This window comes from Ranitomeya imitator, chromosome 8 (assembly GCF_032444005.1).
Source record: "Ranitomeya imitator isolate aRanImi1 chromosome 8, aRanImi1.pri, whole genome shotgun sequence".
In the NCBI taxonomy this organism is placed as follows: Eukaryota; Metazoa; Chordata; class Amphibia; order Anura; family Dendrobatidae; genus Ranitomeya; species Ranitomeya imitator.
The window spans coordinates 155,073,355-155,094,639 of NC_091289.1; the positions used below are offsets into that span (position 1 = coordinate 155,073,355).

Genomic DNA, 21,285 nt, shown 5'->3' on the forward strand with positions numbered 1-21,285 from the left:
AATACTGGATTATGGGTTTGTAGCCATGGCAACCCCAACACGACCACATCATGCAAATTATGCAGTACCAGAAAGCGAATAACTTCCTGATGTGCAGGAGCCATGCACATGGTCAGCTGGGCCCAGTACTGAGGCTTATTCTTGGCCAAAGGTGTAGCATCAATTCCTCTCAACGGAATAGGACACCGCAAAGGCTCCAAGAAAAATCCACAACGTTTAGCATAATCCAAATCCATCAGATTCAGGGCAGCGCCTGAATCCACAAACGCCATGACAGAATACGATGACAAAGAGCACATTAAGGTAATGGACAAAAGGAATTTGGACTGTACAGTACCAATAACGGCAGAGCTATCGAACCGCCTAGTGCGTTTAGGACAATTAGAAATAGCATGAGTAGAATCACCACAATAGAAACACAGTCTGTTCAGACGTCTGTGTTCTTGCCGTTCTACTTTAGTCATAGTCCTGTCGCACTGCATAGGCTCAGGTTTACTCTCAGGCAGTACCGCCAGATGGTGCACAGATTTACGGTCGCGCAAGCGACGACCGATCTGAATGGCCAAGGACATAGACTCATTCAAACCAGCAGGCATAGGAAATCCCACCATTACATCCTTAAGAGCTTCAGAGAGACCCTTTCTGAACAAAGCCGCTAGTGCAGATTCATTCCACAGAGTGAGTACTGACCATTTCCTAAATTTCTGACAATATACTTCTACATCATCCTGACCCTGGCATAAAGCCAGCAGATTTTTCTCAGCCTGATCCACTGAATTAGGCTCATCGTAAAGCAATCCGAGCGCCAGGAAAAATGCATCAACATTACTCAATGCAGAATCTCCTGGTGCAAGAGAAAACGCCCAGTCCTGTGGGTCGCCGCGCAAAAAAGAAATAATAATCAAAACCTGTTGAATAGGATTACCAGAAGAATGAGGTTTCAAGGCCAAAAATAGCTTACAATTATTTCTGAAGCTCAGGAACTTAGTTCTGTCACCAAAAAACAAATCAGGAATCGGAATTCTTGGTTCTAGCATCGATTTCTGATCAATAGTATCTTGAATCTTTTGTACATTTACAACGAGATTATCCATTGAGGAGCACAGAGCCTGAATATCCATGTCCACAGCTGTGTCCTGAAGCACTCTAATGTCTAGGGGAAAAAAAAGACTGAAGACAGAGCTAAGAAAAAAAAATGATGTCAGGATTTCTTTTTTCCCTCTATTGGGAATCATTGGTGTGGCTCCTTGTACTGTTATGGCTGGCAATCAGGCAACACAGCGTGCAGTAATCAGCGCACATACAGAGATCTGGCAATAACCAAAAACAATAGGACGAGCTCTGAGACGTGGAATCTCTGTAGACTGCAGTACCTGATCTATCCTCACACAACTATAAGCAGCAGTGGATTGCGCCTAACAACTACCTATGCAACTCGGCACTGCCTGAGGAGCTGACTAGCCTGAAGATAGAAATACAAGCCTGACTTACCTCAGAGAAATACCCCAAAGGAATAGGCAGCCCCCCACATATAATGACTGTTAGCAAGATGAAAAGACAAACGTAGGAATGAAATAGATTCAGCAAAGTGAGGCCCGATATTCTAGACAGAGCGAGGATAGCAAAGAGAACTATGCAGTCTACAAAAAACCCTAAAACGAAAACCACGCAAAGGGGCAAAAAGACCCACCGTGCCGAACTAACAGCACGGCGGTGCACCCCTCTGCTTCTCAGAGCTTCCAGCAAAAGACAATAGCAAGCTGGACAGAAAAAAAACAGAAAACAAACTAGAAGCACTTATCTAGCAGAGCAGCAGGCCCAAGGAAAGATGCAGTAGCTCAGATCCAACACTGGAACATTGACAAGGAGCAAGGAAGACAGACTCAGGTGGAGCTAAATAGCAAGGCAGCCAACGAGCTCACCAAAACACCTGAGGGAGGAAGCCCAGAGACTGCAATACCACTTGTGACCACAGAAGTGAACTCAGCCACAGAATTCACAACAGGGAAGAGAGTGGCCAAGTGCCAGAATAGGCGCATCTTCCAGATGTGCCTTTTCTGGGGTGGCTGGGGGCAGATTTTTTTAGCCAGGGGGGGGCCAATAACCGTGGACTCTCTCCAGGCTATTAATATCTGCCCTCAGTCACTGGCTTTACTACTCTGGCGGAGAAAATTGCGCGGGAGCCCACGCCAATTTTTTCCGCCATTTAACCCTTTATTTTAAGAGCTAGAACGGCCAAATTTTGCATAGATACACTACTGACATTAGTAGTGTGGAATATGCAAAAAAAATGGGGAGAAGACATGGTTTACTGTATGTAAACCAGGTCTCAAATCATGTCGGGTTTTAGGAAGGAGAAAGCAGAAGCCGGCAATTGAATTACCGGCTTTCTGCTATATCGCGCTGGATGAAATAATAATATATATACATATATGTGTCTACTGACATATATATATATATAGACAGTATATATGTTTGTTTGTTTTTGACACATGGATCCCTTGTATTGGCGTATGTTGGTTTTGCAAGCCTGCGATAAAAACACGCAGTACGGATGCCATACGGATGTCACACGGATCATTTGATGCGAGAAAATCGCATCCTCGCACTGCACTCGGATCACTGTTTTGTAAAAATGTGTGCGATTCTCGTCCGACAAAAACGGACCGATTTTTTATACGTTGTGTGTGTCCCCGGCCTGAGCATAATGTCCTGTTTTCCCACAGTTGAAGCACATCAGACCTCCTTCTGCACCAAGTGGTCTTGTTCCGTGACTGGATCCTGCAGAAAGGTGAGATTCTGCATCGCTTCTGTCTCTCAGTGGCTCCAGGGCTTGAACTGGGTATCTCCTAAAACTGGTCCACTCACTCAGCATCTCTTTTATCTCCTTCCAGATCTCTCGGGCCCACTCTGGTTTTACTGCAGGCAGGGTAGGTACTTCCCTGTTATGGACCATCCCTCCTAGGGCCACCACAAGGGTTCATGCTCTTACGCGCACCTCCGCCCCCAGTTCTAAGAAGGTCATACGTGGGCTAGTGTGCAAGCCTTCTCGCAATGCCTGCTTAAGTGGCGCATCCCTAAAGCCCAAAACAAATTGATCTCTCAAAATTCTATCAGGAGGCCCCACTACTATGGTTCCCACATATTCCCTCTTGGTAATGTGTGCATGCACCTCCTGCAACGCATTGATGTATTGCATCACCATCTCCCCTTCTCCATGAACGCGGAAAAAAAAGGGGCAAGGGGAACTCTCCATCAGTGGGATCCCCATGCATCTCCTCCAAAATCTGTACCAACTTCTCCAACGTATCCCGCTCATGTGGAGGGCGGAACATAACGGAATACCGGGCCTCACCGTCTAAGGTCATTAACGCTATTTCTGCCTGTCGCGCAGGGGCCATGGAGTGCATCTGCAGCATGTTCTTGATTCTTTCAGTCCAATCCATCAACATTATGTTATTTCCCATAAACTTTGGGAGATTACTAAGCTTTGCCCCCAATGGTAAACTGGACCTGGGGGTACTCATAGAGGACTGGTCTGCGGCGTCTGTGTCCAAGGACTGCATTCTGCATCGCCGGTTTTGCCCACTGAGCCCCTAGTCCATCTAACTGCGGAGCAAACGAGTGAAGCGCCCCGCAGTATTCCACTCAACGTGTGTGTCTCTGAGCAGCCGCAGTCACCTGGATGTCCACACTGTTTTGCTCGGCACGCGTCTCCCCTTGCACTGGCCGCCGTCACCTGGACGTCCGCACTACAATGCTCTGCTCGTGTCTCCCCTTGCACTGGCAGCCGGTACCTGGATGTCCGCATTACAATGCTCTGCTCGGAACGTGTCTCTCCTTGCACTGGCCCCTGGATGTCCACACTACAATGCACTGCTCTGCATGTGTCTCTCCTTGCACTGGCCCCTGGATGTCCACACTACAATGCTCTGCTCGGCATGTGTCTCTCCTTGCACTGGCCCCTGGATGTCCACACTACAATGCTCTGCTCGGCATGTGTCTCTCCTTGCACTGGCCCCTGGATGTCCACACTACAATGCTCTGCTCTGCATGTGTCTCTCCTTGCACTGGCCGCTTGTACCTGGATGTCTGCACTACAATTCACTGCTCGGCACGTGACTCTCCTTGCACTGGCTGCCGGTACCTGGATGTCCGCACTATAATGCTCTGCTCAGCACGCGTCTCTTCATGCACTGGCCGCCAGTACGTGGACGTCCGCACTACAATGCTCTGCTTGGAGCATGTCTCTCCTTGCACTGGCCGCTGGTACCTGGATGTCAGCACTACAATGCTCTGCTCAGCATGTGTCTCTCCTTTCAGCAGCACCTGGATGTCCGCACTACAGTGCTCTGCACGTGTCTCTCCTTGCACTGTATAACTTGTGACTTGAGCCTTTTTACAGGGACTCTATCACGCCCCGGGTTCTATAGGTGTCACTGTGCCTCCTGGGTATTAAGGCAGACAGGTAACTTGCAGTTCAGCTGTCCTGCCGGTCTCTGCTGTAAGTCGTAGACTCCTTACAACCTCGGTGGTCCGGCTACCGGTTATCTGCGCTTCAGAAGGAGGCAGCCTTCTCTTAGGTGGTCTCCCCTGATGTTACTCTCCTGTGCTTCGCGCTCCTGTACGCTCACTGAACAATGTCCGGCTTTCTGTATGTCTCTTTCCAGGAGCTGTGGTACTTCAGACCACACGGCCCGTTTCGACCTTCTTCCTGCCTCAGACTGCTTCCTATCTGCTTATGCAGGGGAGTCACCTAGTAAATAGGATGACAAGCTCCCCCTTGTGGCCTGGAGTGTGAACATGTTGTGTGTACGGTGGTTCATCGCTTCCAGGCATAACATCACTCTCCCCGTGAGGAAAGCAATGCTACTGTGACGACCAGGACCCTGGGGCGCCGCACACATAGCCTCACTCTGCCCTCCCCTGCTTAGTGCTCTGGCGGGAAGACCCCCTCAGTTCCCGCCCTACGCCCCTCACCCAGGGTACGGCCCGCTCCCTCTCCAATCTCCTTCCCTCTAACAACAGGAGGCTCGGCCCCAGCAGCTCCAGACCCGGCACTTCAGCATCAGCAGCACTTATAGCCGGGTCCTCCTGGCTGGCTGAGACCTGTAGTCCCACAAGTGGCGCAGGCCGCAGTGCTATAGCTGACAACAATACAGGAGGCCGCACAGGCCCGAGCTGCACGGGGCAGGACGCCGTTACCAAGGTGATGACACTGTGGGTGGAGCCTCGCGGCGTTCCCGGCATGCCGCAGCTCCTCTGCCGGCGGCCCCGCCTCCTCTTCTGACAGTGACCATGGCGCCGGTGTACAGCAAGTACCTGACTGTCCGCAACTCGTCCGCGGCCGGGGCTGCGCTGATCCTGCTGTACCTGCTGAGCAAGCGGCGGGGAGCGAACGGGTGAGAGCGGCGGGCCGGAGGGAGGGAGGCTGACAGCTGCGGGCACGGAGCAGGCCGAGGACTCCGACTCCTGCCCGTGTCATTGACACACCGGAGCCCCCGGCTGCTCCTCCGCCGCATTGCTGGGACGTCCTGCTCTCCCCGTGCACTGCTGGGGCTTGTAGTCCTCATGCGCCTTCTCTATTAGTGTATGTTCCCCTGACTTGTAAGAAGCCCCGGAAACGTCCGTGTAATGTCGGTGACCAGTGTGCTCCGTCACCGCACACCTGCCGCACGGGGAGAGGGCCGACAACCCGGGGACTATGAGGAGGAACCTGGCAGACTGAGGAGGGTGAGCTGATATCTCCTGCGGCCGGGTATAGAGGTGGTGGCACTGACAGCGGGTATAGAGGTGGTGGCACTGACAGCGGGTATAGAGGTGGTGGTGGCACTGACAGCGGGTATATAGGAGGTGGTGGTGGCACTGACAGCGGGTATATAGGAGGTGGTGGCACTGACAGCGGGTATAGAGGTGGTGGTGGCACTGACAGCGGGTATAGAGGTGGTGGTGGCACTGACAGCGGGTATATAGGTGGTGGTGGCACTGACAGCGGGTATATAGGTGGTGGTGGCACTGACAGCGGGTATATAGGTGGTGGTGGCACTGACAGCGGGTATATAGGTGGTGGTGGCACTGACAGCGGGTATATAGGTGGTGGCACTGACAGCGGGTATATAGGTGGTGGTGGCACTGACAGCGGGTATATAGGTGGTGGCACTGACAGCGGGTATAGTGGTGGTGGCACTGACAGCGGGTATAGAGGTGGTGGCACTGACAGTGGGTATATAGGTGGTGGTGGCACTGACAGCAGGTATATAGGTGGTGGTGGCACTGACAGCGGGTATATAGGAGGTGGCACTGACAGCGGGTATAGAGGTGGTGGTGGCACTGACAGCAGGTATATAGGTGGTGGCACTGACAGCGGGTATATAGGTGGTGGTGGCACTGACAGCGGGTATATAGGTGGTGGTGGCACTGACAGCGGGTATATAGGTGGTGGTGGCACTGACAGCGGGTATATAGGTGGTGGTGGCACTGACAGCGGGTATAGAGGTGGTGGCACTGACAGCGGGTATATAGGTGGTGGTGGCACTGACAGCGGGTATATAGGTGGTGGCACTGACAGCGGGTATAGAGGTGGTGGCACTGACAGCGGGTATAGAGGTGGTGGCACTGACAGTGGGTATATAGGTGGTGGCACTGACAGCGAGTATAGAGGTGGTGGTGGCACTGACAGCGGGTATATAGGAGGTGGTGGCACTGACAGCGGGTATATAGGTGGTGGCACTGACAGTGGGTATAGAGGTGGTGGTGGCACTGACAGTGGGTATAGAGGTGGTGGTGGCACTGACAGCGGGTATAGAGGTGGTGGCACTGACAGCGGGTATAGAGGTGGTGGCACTGACAGCGGGTATATAGGTGGTGACACTGACAGCGGGTATATAGGTGGTGGTGGCACTGACAGCGAGTATAGAGGTGGTGGTGGCACTGACAGCGGGTATATAGGTGGTGGCACTGACAGCGAGTATAGAGGTGGTGGTGGCACTGACAGCGGGTATATAGGTGGTGGCACTGACAGCGGGTATATAGGAGGTGGTGGCACTGACAGCGGGTATATAGGTGGTGGCGCTGACAGAGGGTATATAGGTGGTGGTGGCACTGACAGGGGGTATATAGGTGGTGGCACTGACAGTGGGTATATAGGTGGTGGCACTGACAGCGGGTATATAGGTGGTGGCACTGACAGTGGGTATATAGGTGGTGGCACTGACAGCGGGTATATAGGTGGTGGCACTGACAGGGGGTATATAGGTGGTGGCACTGACAGTGGGTATATAGGTGGTGGCACTGACAGCGGGTATATAGGTGGTGGCACTGACAGTGGGTATATAGGTGGTGGCACTGACAGCGGGTATATAGGTGGTGGCACTGACAGGGGGTATATAGGTGGTGGCACTGACAGTGGGTATATAGGTGGTGGCACTGACAGCGGGTATATAGGTGGTGGCACTGACAGTGGGTATATAGGTGGTGGCACTGACAGCGGGTATATAGGTGTTGATGACACTGACAGCGGGTATATAGGTGGTGGTGGCACTGACAGTGGGTATATGGGTGGTGGCACTGATAGCGGGTATGTAGGTGGTGGTGGCACTGAGAGAGGGTATACACTGTGGCGGCACTGACAGCGGGTATATAGGTGGTGGCACTGACAGTGGGTATATAGGTGGTGGCACTGACAGCGGGTATATAGGTGGTGGCACTGACAGGGGGTGTATAGGTGGTGGCACTGACAGTGGGTATATAGGTGGTGGCACTGACAGCGGGTATATAGATGGTGGTGGCACTGACAGCGGGTATATAGGTGGTGGTGGCACTGACAGCGGGTATATAGGTGGTGGCACTGACAGCGGGTATATAGGTGGTGGCACTGACAGCGGGTATATGGGTGGTGGCACTGACAGCGGGTATATAGGTGGTGGCACTGACAGCGGGTATATAGGTGGTGGCACTGACAGCGGGTATATAGGTGGTGGTGGCACTGACAGCGGGTATATAGATGGTGGTGGCACTGACAGCGGGTATGTAGGTGGTGGCACTGACAGTGGGTATATAGGTGGTGGTGGCACTGACAGCGGGTATATAGGTGGTGGTGGCACTGACAGCGGGTATATAGGTGGTGGCACTGACAGCGGGTATATAGGTGGTGGCACTGACGGGGTATATAGGTGGTGGCGCTGACAGTGGGTATATAGGTGGTGGCACTGACAGTGGGTATATAGGTGGTGGCACTGACAGTGGGTATATAGGTGGTGGCACTGACAGCGGGTATATAGGTGGTGGCACTGACAGCGGGTATATAGGTGTTGATGACACTGACAGCGGGTATATAGGTGGTGGTGGCACTGACAGTGGGTATATGGGTGGTGGCACTGATAGCGGGTATGTAGGTGGTGGTGGCACTGAGAGAGGGTATACACTGTGGCGGCACTGACAGCTGGTATACACGGCGGCGGCGCTGACAGCGGGTATACACGGTGGCGGCTGTATTGTGTATACATAGGACCGGCTGGAGAGATTCGTCCCCTGATAAGCAGTTGTGATGACTTCTTTATTGTAACCTTTGTATCTCTGCGGTGATATCCAGGTGTGGTGTGATCCGCTCCGCACATTGCCCCTGTTGGCACGTTTCTGCCTCTGTGTCAGCACAGTGTTTGCAGCGTGTAGATGACACTTGTGTATCCGGCGCGGTATCATCCTGCGGATATTGGCCATAGAAACTATCACTGAAGCTCCACAGCAGATACGCAGCATGTGCACACACCATAAGGCTGCCGTCACACTATCAGTATCTGGTCAGTATTTTACATCAGTATTTGTAAGCCAAAACCAGGAGTGGAACAAATAGAGGAAAAGTATAATAGAAACATATGCACCACTTCTGCATTTATCACCCACTCCTGGTTTTGGCTACAAATACTGATGTAAAATCCTGACCAAATACTGCTAGTGTGACGGCAGCCTAAGGCCGTATTCTCACCATGAGTATTTGCTGCTGGTTTCCCCTTGTCTTCGTTGTGCATGGAATGTAGTTCTGCTCATTGGGCCTTTTTTATTTGCGGAATCTGACCTGCGAGAGTTCTTGAATTCCGAAAAATGTCAATTTCTCATGGGGATAAATATACAATCTATGTATCTGACTTTTCCTAATAGACTTGAATGAGAAGTGGAAAATCTACAGATTTAAAAAAAAAAAAAAAAAAAAAGTTTTATCAAAGTTAAGTAACAGGAACAGCAGCCGAACTAAAGCATGGCCTTGAGCCACATCCACACACATTACCGAGAATGTTGCCGTATCTGCAGGGCTTTTCTATCGTTGATTGTTTTTGTTCCTTTTTAGGAGCAATTTTTTTTTTTCTGATAAAGATTTGCCTTATGTGAAAATAACAAAAGTTAGCTGTTCTTAACCCCTGCCACTCCGGCACTGATTTTTCCACTGCATCCAGTGATGTCATGATGATATTTCACCTGCCGGTAGTGACCCCCATGGGGATCCGCTGATCATAACGGCAGCTTAAAGGTACATTCAGCAGATATTCTAGATGGAAGATCCGCTGCTTTAAGATCCGCTGTTTTACAGACCCATGTATTAATAATACTCTTGCCCCAGCTGTGCCGTGTATCTGCAGTGTATATTGCCCAGCGCTGCGGTTGTGAGGTCCACAGCGTGTCATTCATCCTGCAGATTTCCTGACCTCCCTAGGAACCTCAGGACATAACTGCTCATACAAGCTCATGATCACAGTTTCTGTGCTTGCTGCCATAGACTGTAATTATGGGATTACATGTGCAAATATTGCAGAGCGCTGGAAATCTCACAATAGGGACCACGTGGACGGTATATGATGGGCTCTCTTCTCTTCGGTTTCCTCAGCTGACAACAATGTGGTGCAACAGGAATTGTGTGCAAATTGTCTCTTCAGAGAGGACGAGAACTCCAATGCCCCCAATAGGAAGTCACAGGAATAGTATGGTGATAACGCTTCAGTGGGATTGTGAAACAGTGAGGCTATGTGCCCACGTTGCACTTTTTTAGTGGTTTTTAAGCATTTTTGCAGCATATTTCTGCTGTGGAAACACTTAAAAAAAAAAAAAAAACACTTGCATAAAGTATCCCATTATTTTTAATGGCATTCCGCAATTGTGCAATTGCTGCGTTTTTTACCACAGCGTAAACACGTTGCGCAAAAAAACTCAGCATGTTCATTAATTTTGCAGAAAATCTGTAATTTTGCCGCAGTAGAATTGCATGAAAAAAATGCACGAAAACTGCGGAAAAAAAAAACCCCGCGATAAAACCACAAAAAAAAACACGCTAGAAAAACGCAAGCAGATTTCTTGGCAAGGGAGTCCGGTTTTGATGAGGAAAATTCTGCATACATTCTGCAACATGGGCACATAGCCTAAACGTGAATACATGTATGGCAGGGGTGATGCAGACTTTTGTGGGTAAAATAACCCTACTTTATTATGTTTTAAAGGCATCAGGTCTCCATAAATAAACATAAGCTGGTATATACAGTAGGTTTCCTAATTGATCTTTTTTTTATTTTTTTGATTAGTTTTTAAAATTAGGCAAAACTGCGAAGGGGCCATTTCCAGCTGTTTGGGTATGTGCACACGCATTCTGGAGGACTGCCGCAGCGGATTTGGAAAAACCGCAGTGCAAAACCGCTGCGGTTTTTCCTGTATATTTATCGCGGTTTCTACTGTGGATTCCGCTGCGGCTTTACACCTGCAGTTTTCTATTGGAGCAGGTGTAAAACCGCAGCAGAATCCGTACAAAGAATTGACATGCTGCGGAATATAAACCGCTGCGTTTCCGCACGTTTTTTTCCGCAGCATGTGCACTGCGGATTTTGTTTCCCATAGGTTAACATGGTACAGTAAACGCATGGGAAACCGCTGCGGATCCGCAGCAAAATCCGCAGCGTGTGCACATAGCCTCACTTCGTCTTTTGTACCACCTGCTAAGCTGTAGTTTTGCAAAAGCTGGAGGTTCACAAGTTGTGGACCACAAAGAGCCAAAGGTGCCCAAAAGTGCACTCTCAAGGTGGAGGCTATACCTCCATAAGAAAACTATGGTATATGCTTAGGTAGTTTAAAAGATGGTCCACTACTGGACAAGCACCGGTTATTCAGATAGCGATCATCAATGTTCTCTCTGAAATGGTAAAGGCTACAGCAGTCGTGGGATACAGCGTCACTCCATCTGCCTGGGAAACTTTGTAGTTACAGTCTACTTGTCTTGTAATTCTGCCAATTTACATCTGGTGTTATTCTGAGCTGAATTCATAATTCTGCTGGCTTTTGCGCTGTAAAACTCTGGATACATAAGGCCCTTGAGGAAGTTAAAGCGAAACGCGATAGATGGTGCCGGAGACTTTCGTGCTATTGTCGTCTCCCTGCCTGCGGTATAATAGATTTTTGTTCTAGTTGTATTTTCTCTTGGATATTTATCATACGTTATTATAATTATGTAACGAGTTTGGCAATTGCTTTTTTTTAAATTAAACAACAAGGTTTAGTGCAATTTGTAATTCTCTTTGCATTCTATGTCTCTGTCTATTGCAGTTAGGGATCTTTCTTGATCCCTTAACCCCTTAATGACCGCCAATACGTCTTTTAACTGACCTGAGATATAAGAGAATAGCCTCCCCATACAGATGACAATCCAGCATCTGTCGGCTGTACACTATAGCTGACAACTTGCTGCACCAGCCACGATCAGTATTTGCACCATCTAAATCTGTTTAACCCCTTAGATGCTGCTGTCAATAGTGACTACATCATTATAAATGGTTAACAGAGTGTGGGGGCTTCTTCTTTGTCCCAATTGGTGCCCTCAGATCATGATTTTGTTGTCCTGATGTTTGCCATGGCAATTCATGACCAAATAGTGGCCTTAGAGTCTGACGGCTGGAGTAATCTGTTTAGAAGTTAGCAACATTTAGGTGGCAAAAATACACATTTTCATTTCTGTCATACCACTTTGCATTAATTCCTGTAAAGCACCTGAAGGGTTAATAAACTACCTGACTGCAGTTTTCAATATGTTTAGGGGTGCTGTTTTTAAAATGGTATCACGTTTGTGGGTTTCCCAATATATGGGACCCCTAAAGTCACTTCAAACATGGGTAAGTCCCTAAAAAAATAAATTTTGTAAATTTCTTTGAAAAAATGAAAAATTGCTGCTACATTTTTAAACCTCCTAAAATGTTAGCAAAATAAAATAACATTTTACAAATGGTCCTGATGTAAAGCAGACATGTGGGAAATGTTATTTATTAATGGTTTGCTGTTGTATGACTATCTGGTTTAAAGGGATAATCATTTAAATTTAGAAAATTGCTAATTTTTTAACATTTTTCTCAAATTTTTGATATTTTTTATAAATAAACACAAAAAATGTTGAACTAAATTTACCATTATCATAAAGTATAATGTGTCACGAAAAAACAGTCTCAAAATCACTGGGATTTGTTGAAGCGTTGCAGAGTTATTACCAAATAAAGTGACACTGGTCAGATTTCAAAAATTTGGCTCGGTCACTAAGGGGTTAAAATACCTCACTGTTTTCATATATGTACAGTATTTTAATTATTTTTTGAGCAAGATCATGGCATTTTTCTGCTAAGTTGGATTTCACTCCATTTCTTTGATGTATTTTTGTGTAGATTGCGGTATATCTAACAGTGTAATATTGTTCTATAGTGTGAAAACTTCTTAAAGCCGATCATAAAAAAAAATAGATAATTTTTTATGACCTGGAAACTCATAGATAAAGGTGAAATCAGAGTTTTTTTTCTTCCTTTGGATTACATAGCATGCTGGTGGATTTTTATTTTGCATTGTGGATAATTAGTCGTTCGTGTCCTTTTTAAGAAATAAGCTGATTTACAAAAAGTAGGATCCACTGTGTGAAAAAGAACAGTTACGATTGTGTTTTTGGAGACGTGAAATCTGAGGACTCGACCATTGCTCGCGAGAACCTCTCCCTGTGAAGATTTCAGGATTTATTGGACTTGGTTACAGGTAGAGGTTACCCCCAATAACTTGGGGTACATTGACATAACTACCACCTAAATTATTCTATAATGTTTTTATTCTACTATGTAATTTTTTTTAACTTTTCGTGATAAACTTTGTTGGGATCGTTTTTTTTTTTTTGTGGTAGACTTATTAGTTCTGCAGTTATACATCACTACTTTTTTAGAGAATGGTGGGGAGTACCGGTGTGGCTGCATCTAAGTGATTGAAGCAGATTTTTTTTTCAATCTTGGAAAGCCCCTCAAGGCTTTTTTTTTTTACACTTTGTTATTAAAGAATTAAAGGTTGTGCTACGAATATAGTACATTTTAATTAATAGATCTTGGAATAATAAGTTCCACATTTGGATGTGTTTATAAAAGAATGTTCCTGTGCCGAGAATCTTATAAATGTGTCCCTCTGTACTGTGTAATGGCTGTGTCTGACCATGCACAGCTGCACAAGTTCATGGTCGGCATATACTACAGCTCTTGGCTAAGGGACATGGCATAAGTCACATATGATAAGTGAGTATTCTGCTTTGAGGTTACACGTTTCCCTGCCTGTTTTATCACAGGAGTGACTTTCTGCTGCATCACCAGTCTTTTGGACTCATTATAAATCTAATCAGTGACATATAACATCAGCAACTGGTGGAGCTTCTAGATTACTGACTTGATTTATGATGAGCTCACAGGACTATCATGCGGCAGAAGCAATCACTCCTATGATGTAACAGGCCAGGGAATGTGTTAAATCAGTGCAGCTGCAGTTCCCTGCTTTTTTTGTCTGTATAGTCACTTAGCGCAAGTCGCTTCTGCTATCTCCCTAAGAGCTGTGGTAGTGACGACCATAAACTGGAGTAGCTCTGCATGGTTGGACAGCCATTACACAGTACACAGCAGGGGCACATTTGTAAGATTAAAAAATGTTCCTGTGCTGAGAATGATGAACATATCCAATTATAGAAATTATGATTCCAAGAGCTATTGATTAAAGAAGCACTCCTCCTCCTATGAAAGTTTTTATCATCTTAATAAATTGCAGTGATCATGTTATACAGCACTGTGTACTTACAATTGCTCTTTTTGCCTTTCTACCCAGCTAATTCTTTTTTCTCTGCTCTATGTAGAAACAGGTAGTCTTTTTTTATCCCTGCATTCCCTTCTTCAGCACCTGACCCAGCTGCTCCCTCCTACCAGGGACATTTTCAGTGATGGCACATGCAGGGAGAAGAGCCCTCCTGTTTCTACATAGAGCTTAGAAGGATTCAGCTAGTCAGTATTTAATCATAGATCAAATGGAAAAGAGAAAAATTATCTGGGTAGAAAAGAAAATGAGCAATTGGAAGTACATAGTGCTATATACCGTAAAATGATGACTGCAATATATTAATAGGATAAAAAATTTTATGGGAGGAGAAGTTAATCTTTAAAGGGTACTTTTTTTGTGGGACAACCCCTTAAATGTCTAAGTTGTAAAGTAGGCTAACTTTTTTTTTTTTTTGCCACAATGCTGCCATCCACCTGCGGAATAACGTCATGTATACTGTTTGGTGAATGCTGTAAAAGAAAGTTTAAAATACAATACAATGGCAGAATTCCTTTTTTTTTTTCTTCTCTTTTTCAAAATATATGGGTGCCACACAGCTCTCCCCGAGTCACTGGTCCGAAACCAGTGATGTAAACCGCACGGCGAGGAGGTGACGGTCACCGTAGGAGTCTCCTATTACTGACTTCATTTCACAACCGGGGACAAGACGTTATCAAGACCTTTTTATCGGAGACGGTTCAATGTGCTGAGGTCGCCTTATATTGCTAACTAGGCGTGACGGAGGCTGCGGCATGGCCTCAGTAAGGCAAAGGTTACAACCGCACGAGCGTTCGTAAAGATTCTGTACCGCCATAGTGTGTATAAAGGTGAGATGACGGTCATAGGGTTTATTTACATCACACTATGGATGGCACTGACGTATGCTGTCACTGTGGCTGTTCCTTTTATAAATATTTTAGCTCCCTTGGTTAGCACTGCCTCTCCGCCGCTGCTTCCTGTTTACAGGCATTGATCTCACGACGACAGCGTACAGGACCGCTGCAGCCAATCGCTTGGATCAGCAGTGATGCAAAGCTAGTCTGCAAAACCTCGTATCGCATATTTCAGCCAAGCTTAATCCTATTACCTTTACACCGATTTCTAAGATTTAAAGGGATTTGTAGGGAAAATGACACTTTAATGGAATGTTCCAGTTTCCAAGGGGGATGGTTATTTATGCTATTATCCCAATATATTTTTAAAGGGTCACCAAATATAAATCTGACATTTAAGCAAGTGTATTCCTTAGGAAGGAACTGGAGATAAATCCTTGACCTCTGCCTGTTATCGATGATTCATTGGTAGCTTATGTCAGTGTTATGTCACCCTGCACTCTGCATTAATCATTCAGGGCTTTTACCTGCAGTCTGCCCGGATGACAGGTGCAATACACACAGGACAGTTTACTAGGTTTATTACTTTATTGGAGAATAAAAAAGAAATATTCTGCAATTAAGAATAGATTAAACTGTAACATTATTTCTATATATTTTTCTTTAACTTTCTGATCAATAATATCGTGATCCCGATCTGCTGCTTTAAATGGTAGCATGGAAATGAGGCTAAAACTATTATCTGACACTTTTGGAATTTTTCTGTTATAAACACTGGAAATGCTAATGGCATACATGCGATCATGCGGCCTCACACTGGGAATTGTGACCATGTGCACACTGCAGACTGTCACGATTTGGCGGTCTGCAGTCACATAGTGATTACAGAACCCTTAGGGTACTTTCACACTAGCGTTTTTTTTAAATCCGTCACAATGCGTGACAATGCGTCGTTTTGCAGAAAAAACGCATCCTGCAAAAGTGCTTGCAGGATGCGTTTTTTCCCCATAGACTTCTGTTGACAACGCATTTGCGACGGATTGGCACACTTCGCATCCGTCGCAAGACGGATGCGTCGTGCTTTGGCGGACCGTCGGGAGAAAAAAACCCTACATGTAACGTTTTTTTTTCTCCCGACGGACCGCCCCCACCTCCCCGCACCTTACAATGGGGCAGCGGATGCGCCGGAAAAATGCATCCGCTGCACCCATTGTGCAATGCAGCAAACGCTAGCGTCGGCATCTCTCCCCGACGCATTGCGACGGGGAGATTCCGACGCTAGTGTGAAAGAAGCCTAACAGTCTCTGGATAAATATTGAACATGTCTACATACAGTGTGTTTGATCTTGGCGTTTTTTAAGTGATGAAGGCCTCAAAATAGACCGGGAATGAGCAGGACCCAGACCTGCCTGTCAGGCGCTATATAGACAATATGCCCAGCCGCAGCCATGCCCCTGATCTGCCACCTGATATTTTGATGCCTGCTGGCATGTAGCAAGGTGAACTCCCAGCGTTAGTGATGACCCTCCTGATTCGGTGTACCTTGTCGCGGGGGAGTGATGTTTACTCTTTTTAGATTAAAACCGTGTTATCTAAGTCCCCAATGTTATTTATATGTACGGTTACTATTTACTTACTGCAGGGTATTTGCTTATTTTGCTTTTATCCTAGGTTCTGTTTACATGATAGGAGCTAGTGATGAGCGAATATACTCGTTACTCGAGATTTCTCGAGCACGCTCGGGGGCCCTCCGAGTATTTTTTTTTTTGTGTTCGGAGATTTAGTTTTTCTTGCCGCAGCTGAATGATTTACATCTGTTAGCATAAGTACATGTGGGGATTCCCTATCAACCAGGCAACCCCCACATGTACTTATGCTGGCTAACAGATATAAATCATCCAGCAGCGGCGATGAAAACTAAATCTCCGAGTACTTACAAATACTCGGAGGACACCGAGCATGCTCGGGAAATCTCAAGTACCGAGTATATTCACTCATCACTATTAGGCGCCTGATCTCTGGAGGTCCCATAGATAATGAGAACAAGGATCTTGGAGTGACAGCCGCACATATTGTAATGCTCCATTTATTGTTTATGGGACTGATGATGATGGTGCTCTGTACTGTTATCAGTCCCATAGATTATGAATGGTGCGGCGTTACACATATTCTAATGCTCCGTTCATTGTTTATGGGACTGATGATGATAGTGCGCTCTGTTATCTGTCCCATAGACAATGAATGGTGCGGTGTCGCACATATTGTAATGCTCCATTCATTGTTTATGGGACTGATGGTGATGATGGTGCACTCTCAGTCCCATAGACAATGAATGGTGCAGTGTTGCACATATTGTAATGCCCCATTCATTGTTTATGGGACTGATGATGGCACAATAGACAGTCCCATAGACAATGAGTGGTGCGGTGTCGCACATACCCTCCAGCAGACACTTCTCTCCCATGTGATGGGTGATGTACATGTTGTACTTGTTCTGTAGATCATTCCATGTAAGCGTATAAAGCATGAGATTATATGTGAATCATGTAAGGTGCGGCATCACACTTGGCTCGGTAACGTGGGCTGGCTGTAACCCTTTGTGGTATCTAGTGATTGCCTGGTTTCCTGCCCTCATAATAGCACGTCACTCACCTCTTCATTTACTTTGCAATTTCATTGGTTTGAGAACACCGCGACTTCTCCAAGCTGGTGTTCTCCATAGTAAGCGGTACATATCACTTACAGTATATAGGTCGTTCTCTGGACATTGATCCCCCGTTCCTGGAGTGATGACGTACATTTTGGAGCTTACTTTGGAAGTTGTTCATCTACAGTAAACCTGTGTTTCCATGCCACACCTAATAATGCAGGGTTACATTTCTGATTATAACCTTAGCGATAAATCATTAGCGCCTGGACGCACAGATCTGCTGATTTGAAAGCTCAGATGTGTCTGTTTCTGACCCTGCAAAGACCCTGTTTATTTTGTATAACCGTCTGATTTTTCGGACCACCACCGAATGAACAGGGGGCTCAGCACTCCCATTCTAATGGGGGTCCGAGGGAGCAGACATTTATCCTGTGGATAGATGATACATTTCCTTTGTGGGAAAACCTTGTTAATCAGGGAAAGAAAGTCACTTGTGACCAACCGCTCTTCAGTGTCGAGACCCTAATGCATTATTCACATGGCAGAACTGTTTGCAGAGAACCAGTGCCCGGGGCATAACGCTGCGGGGGCCATCACAAGCTGTGTACATAGAGCATGTGATAGAGAAGGCCAGGCACAGAATGCAACAACGACAAAAAAAAACTTTCATCTGAATTTGGAGGGACAGGCGAGGCCCAGTGCACTCGAATTTGAGCCCAATTATGGCTCCATACAAACTGAGCTGTAATGTGACCATGTGCATGGCAGATAAGACAGCATGCTCAAGACAGCACTGTGTGATGATTCTGTCCAGCACTGCATTAAAGGCAACCTGTCACCCTCCAAAATGGAAGGTGAGCTAAGCCCACCAGCATCAGGGGCTTATCTACAGCATTCTGCAATGCTGTAGATAAGCCCCCGATGTATCCTGAAAGATGATAAAAAGAGGATAGATTATACTCACCCAGGGGTGGTCTGATCCGATGGGCGTCACGGTCCGGGGCCTCCCATCTTCATAGGAAGACGTCCTCTTCTTGTCTTCATACTCTGGCGCAGGCGTACTTTGTCTGTCCTGTTGAGGGCAGAGCAAAGTACTGCAGTGCGCAGGTGCTGGGCCTCTCTGACCTTTCCCGGCACCTGCGCACTGCAGTACTTTGCTCTGCCCTCAACAGGGCAGACAGTACGCCGGAGCCGCAGCGGGAAGACAAGAAGAGGACGTCATCGTAAGAAGATGGGAGGCCCCGGACCGGACCTCGATGCCCATCAGATCGGACCACCCCTGGGTGAGTATAATCTAACCTCTTTTTCTCCTCTTTCAGGATACATCGGGGACTTATCTACAGCATTCCAGAATACTGTAGATAAGCCCCTGATGCTGGTGGGCTTAGCTCATCTTCGATTTTGGGGGTGACAGGTTCCCTTTAAATGATAGCCAAAAAAGATCAAATATGAAGATATTCTATCAAAAACCCCCACCATGCTCAGACCCCAAGTGGGGGAGCTACCCAGGGAGAGTCTTAATTCCTGTTGTCACAGCGGACACTCCTCAAATAGCATACAACAGAGAAAAAAATGGAGTTCAAGTCCATATATAAATATCTTTTATTTCACAAAAAGTAACAACCATAACAAAAAACATACAAAAATGACGTTCACAATTAAACCTTGTATAAACAAGTACAAGAGAGGGTGAATGGTAGCAAAAGATGGAAAACAGACACCTTGTGGGGAATCCTAATGCCTAGTTATTAACTTTTAAAGTGCATAGTGCCATAAAGTTGAAGAGCCAAGGACCAGGTAGTATGAGGCTCCCCCATAGAACTATCTAGCTGATATCAGTAGTATCTAGCCCTGCGCACAGGCTAAGTGACCCAAGTCAGGTTAATAAACAACAAGCCAGATAGAGGGGACCGCCGTAAATAAGTCAAAATAGTCCTTACCCAAATAAGAGGCAACTAGGGTAACCCACGCGGTGGCCCCAACGCGCGTTTTGCGTCAGCTTCGTCAGGGGGCGATGTTGCTACGTCTCCAGAATGTGCCTTATATAGTACTAAACTCTAATTACCCCCACTCCACCTGATGCGGCGCATGTCGCTGTTCGCCCGACCGGAAATTGCATCGCCGGCATTCTGGAGACGTAGCAACATCGCCCCCTGACTAAGCTGACGCGAAACTTTATGGCACTATGCACTTTAAAAGTTAATAACTAGGCATTAGGATTCCCCACAAGGTGTCTGTTTTCCATCTTTTGCTACCATTCACCCTCTCTTGTACTTGTTTATACAAGGTTTAATTGTGAACGTCATTTTTGTATGTTTTTTGTTATGGTTGTTACTTTTTGTGAAATAAAAGATATTTATATATGGACTTGAACTCCATTTTTTTCTCTGTTGTATGCTATTTGAGGAGTGTCCGCTGTGACAACAGGAATTAAGACTCTCCCTGGGTAGCTCCCCCACTTGGGGTCTGAGCATGGTGGGGGTTTTTGATAGAATATCTTCATATTTGATCTTTTTTGGCTATCATTTAAAGGGAACCTGTCACCCCCAAAATCGAAGATGAGCTAAGCCCACCAGCATCAGGGGCTTATCTACAGTATTCTGGAATGCTGTAGATAAGTCCCCGATGTATCCTGAAAGAGGAGAAAAAGAGGTTAGATTATACTCACCCAGGGGTGGTCCGATCTGATGGGCATCGAGGTCCGGTCCGGGGCCTCCCATCTTCTTACGATGACGTCCTCTTCTTGTCTTCCCGCTGCGGCTCCGGCGTACTGTCTGCCCTGTTGAGGGCAGAGCAAAGTACTGCAGTGCGCAGGTAGTATGAGGCTCCCCCATAGAACTATCTAGCTGATATCAGTAGTATCTAGCCCTGCGCACAGGCTAAGTGACCCAAGTCAGGTTAATAAACAACAAGCCAGATAGAGGGGACCGCCGTAAATAAGTCAAAATAATCCTTACCCAAATAAGAGGCAACTAGGGTAACCCACGCGGTGGCCCCAACGCGCGTTTCGCGTCAGCTTAGTCAGGGGGCGATGTTGCTACGTCTCCAGAATGCCGGCGATGCAATTTCCGGTCGGGCGAACAGCGACATGCGCCGCATCAGGTGGAGTGGGGGTAATTAGAGTTTAGTACTATATAAGGCACATTCTGGAGACGTAGCAACATCGCCCCCTGACGAAGCTGACGCAAAACGCGCGTTGGGGCCACCGCGTGGGTTACCCTAGTTGCCTCTTATTTGGGTAAGGACTATTTTGACTTATTTACGGCGGTCCCCTCTATCTGGCTTGTTGTTTATTAACCTGACTTGGGTCACTTAGCCTGTGCGCAGGGCTAGATACTACTGATATCAGCTAGATAGTTCTATGGGGGAGCCTCATACTACCTGGTCCTTGGCTCTTCAACTTTATGGCACTATGCACTTTAAAAGTTAATAACTAGGCATTAGGATTCCCCACAAGGTGTCTGTTTTCCATCTTTTGCTACCATTCACCCTCTCTTGTACTTGTTTATACAAGTAACCCAAAACAAAAATGGACACAATGAGCTAAAATATAACAATTTTATTGAAAAAACCATATATATAAATTTAACAAATGTAGAGAATAAAAACCAAATAACAAGATGCAAAAATGAGATAAAAGAGGCGACACTAGTACCACACACGGCACAAATGATATAT

At 46.6% G+C, this 21,285-nt stretch overlaps 1 protein-coding gene across 1 annotated transcript in view; it reads left to right on the top strand.

Annotated features, from left to right (window-relative positions):
- The first annotated feature begins 5,222 nt into the window (after window positions 1–5,222).
- Window positions 5,223–21,285, top strand: part of ABCD3 (ATP binding cassette subfamily D member 3) — a 58,673-nt gene continuing 42,610 nt past the window's right edge. The window contains exon 1 of the mRNA XM_069737675.1: window positions 5,223–5,402. Within this exon, the coding sequence (XP_069593776.1) occupies window positions 5,299–5,402 (104 nt within the window). The 5' untranslated portion in view covers window positions 5,223–5,298. The remainder of the gene's footprint in view (window positions 5,403–21,285) is intronic.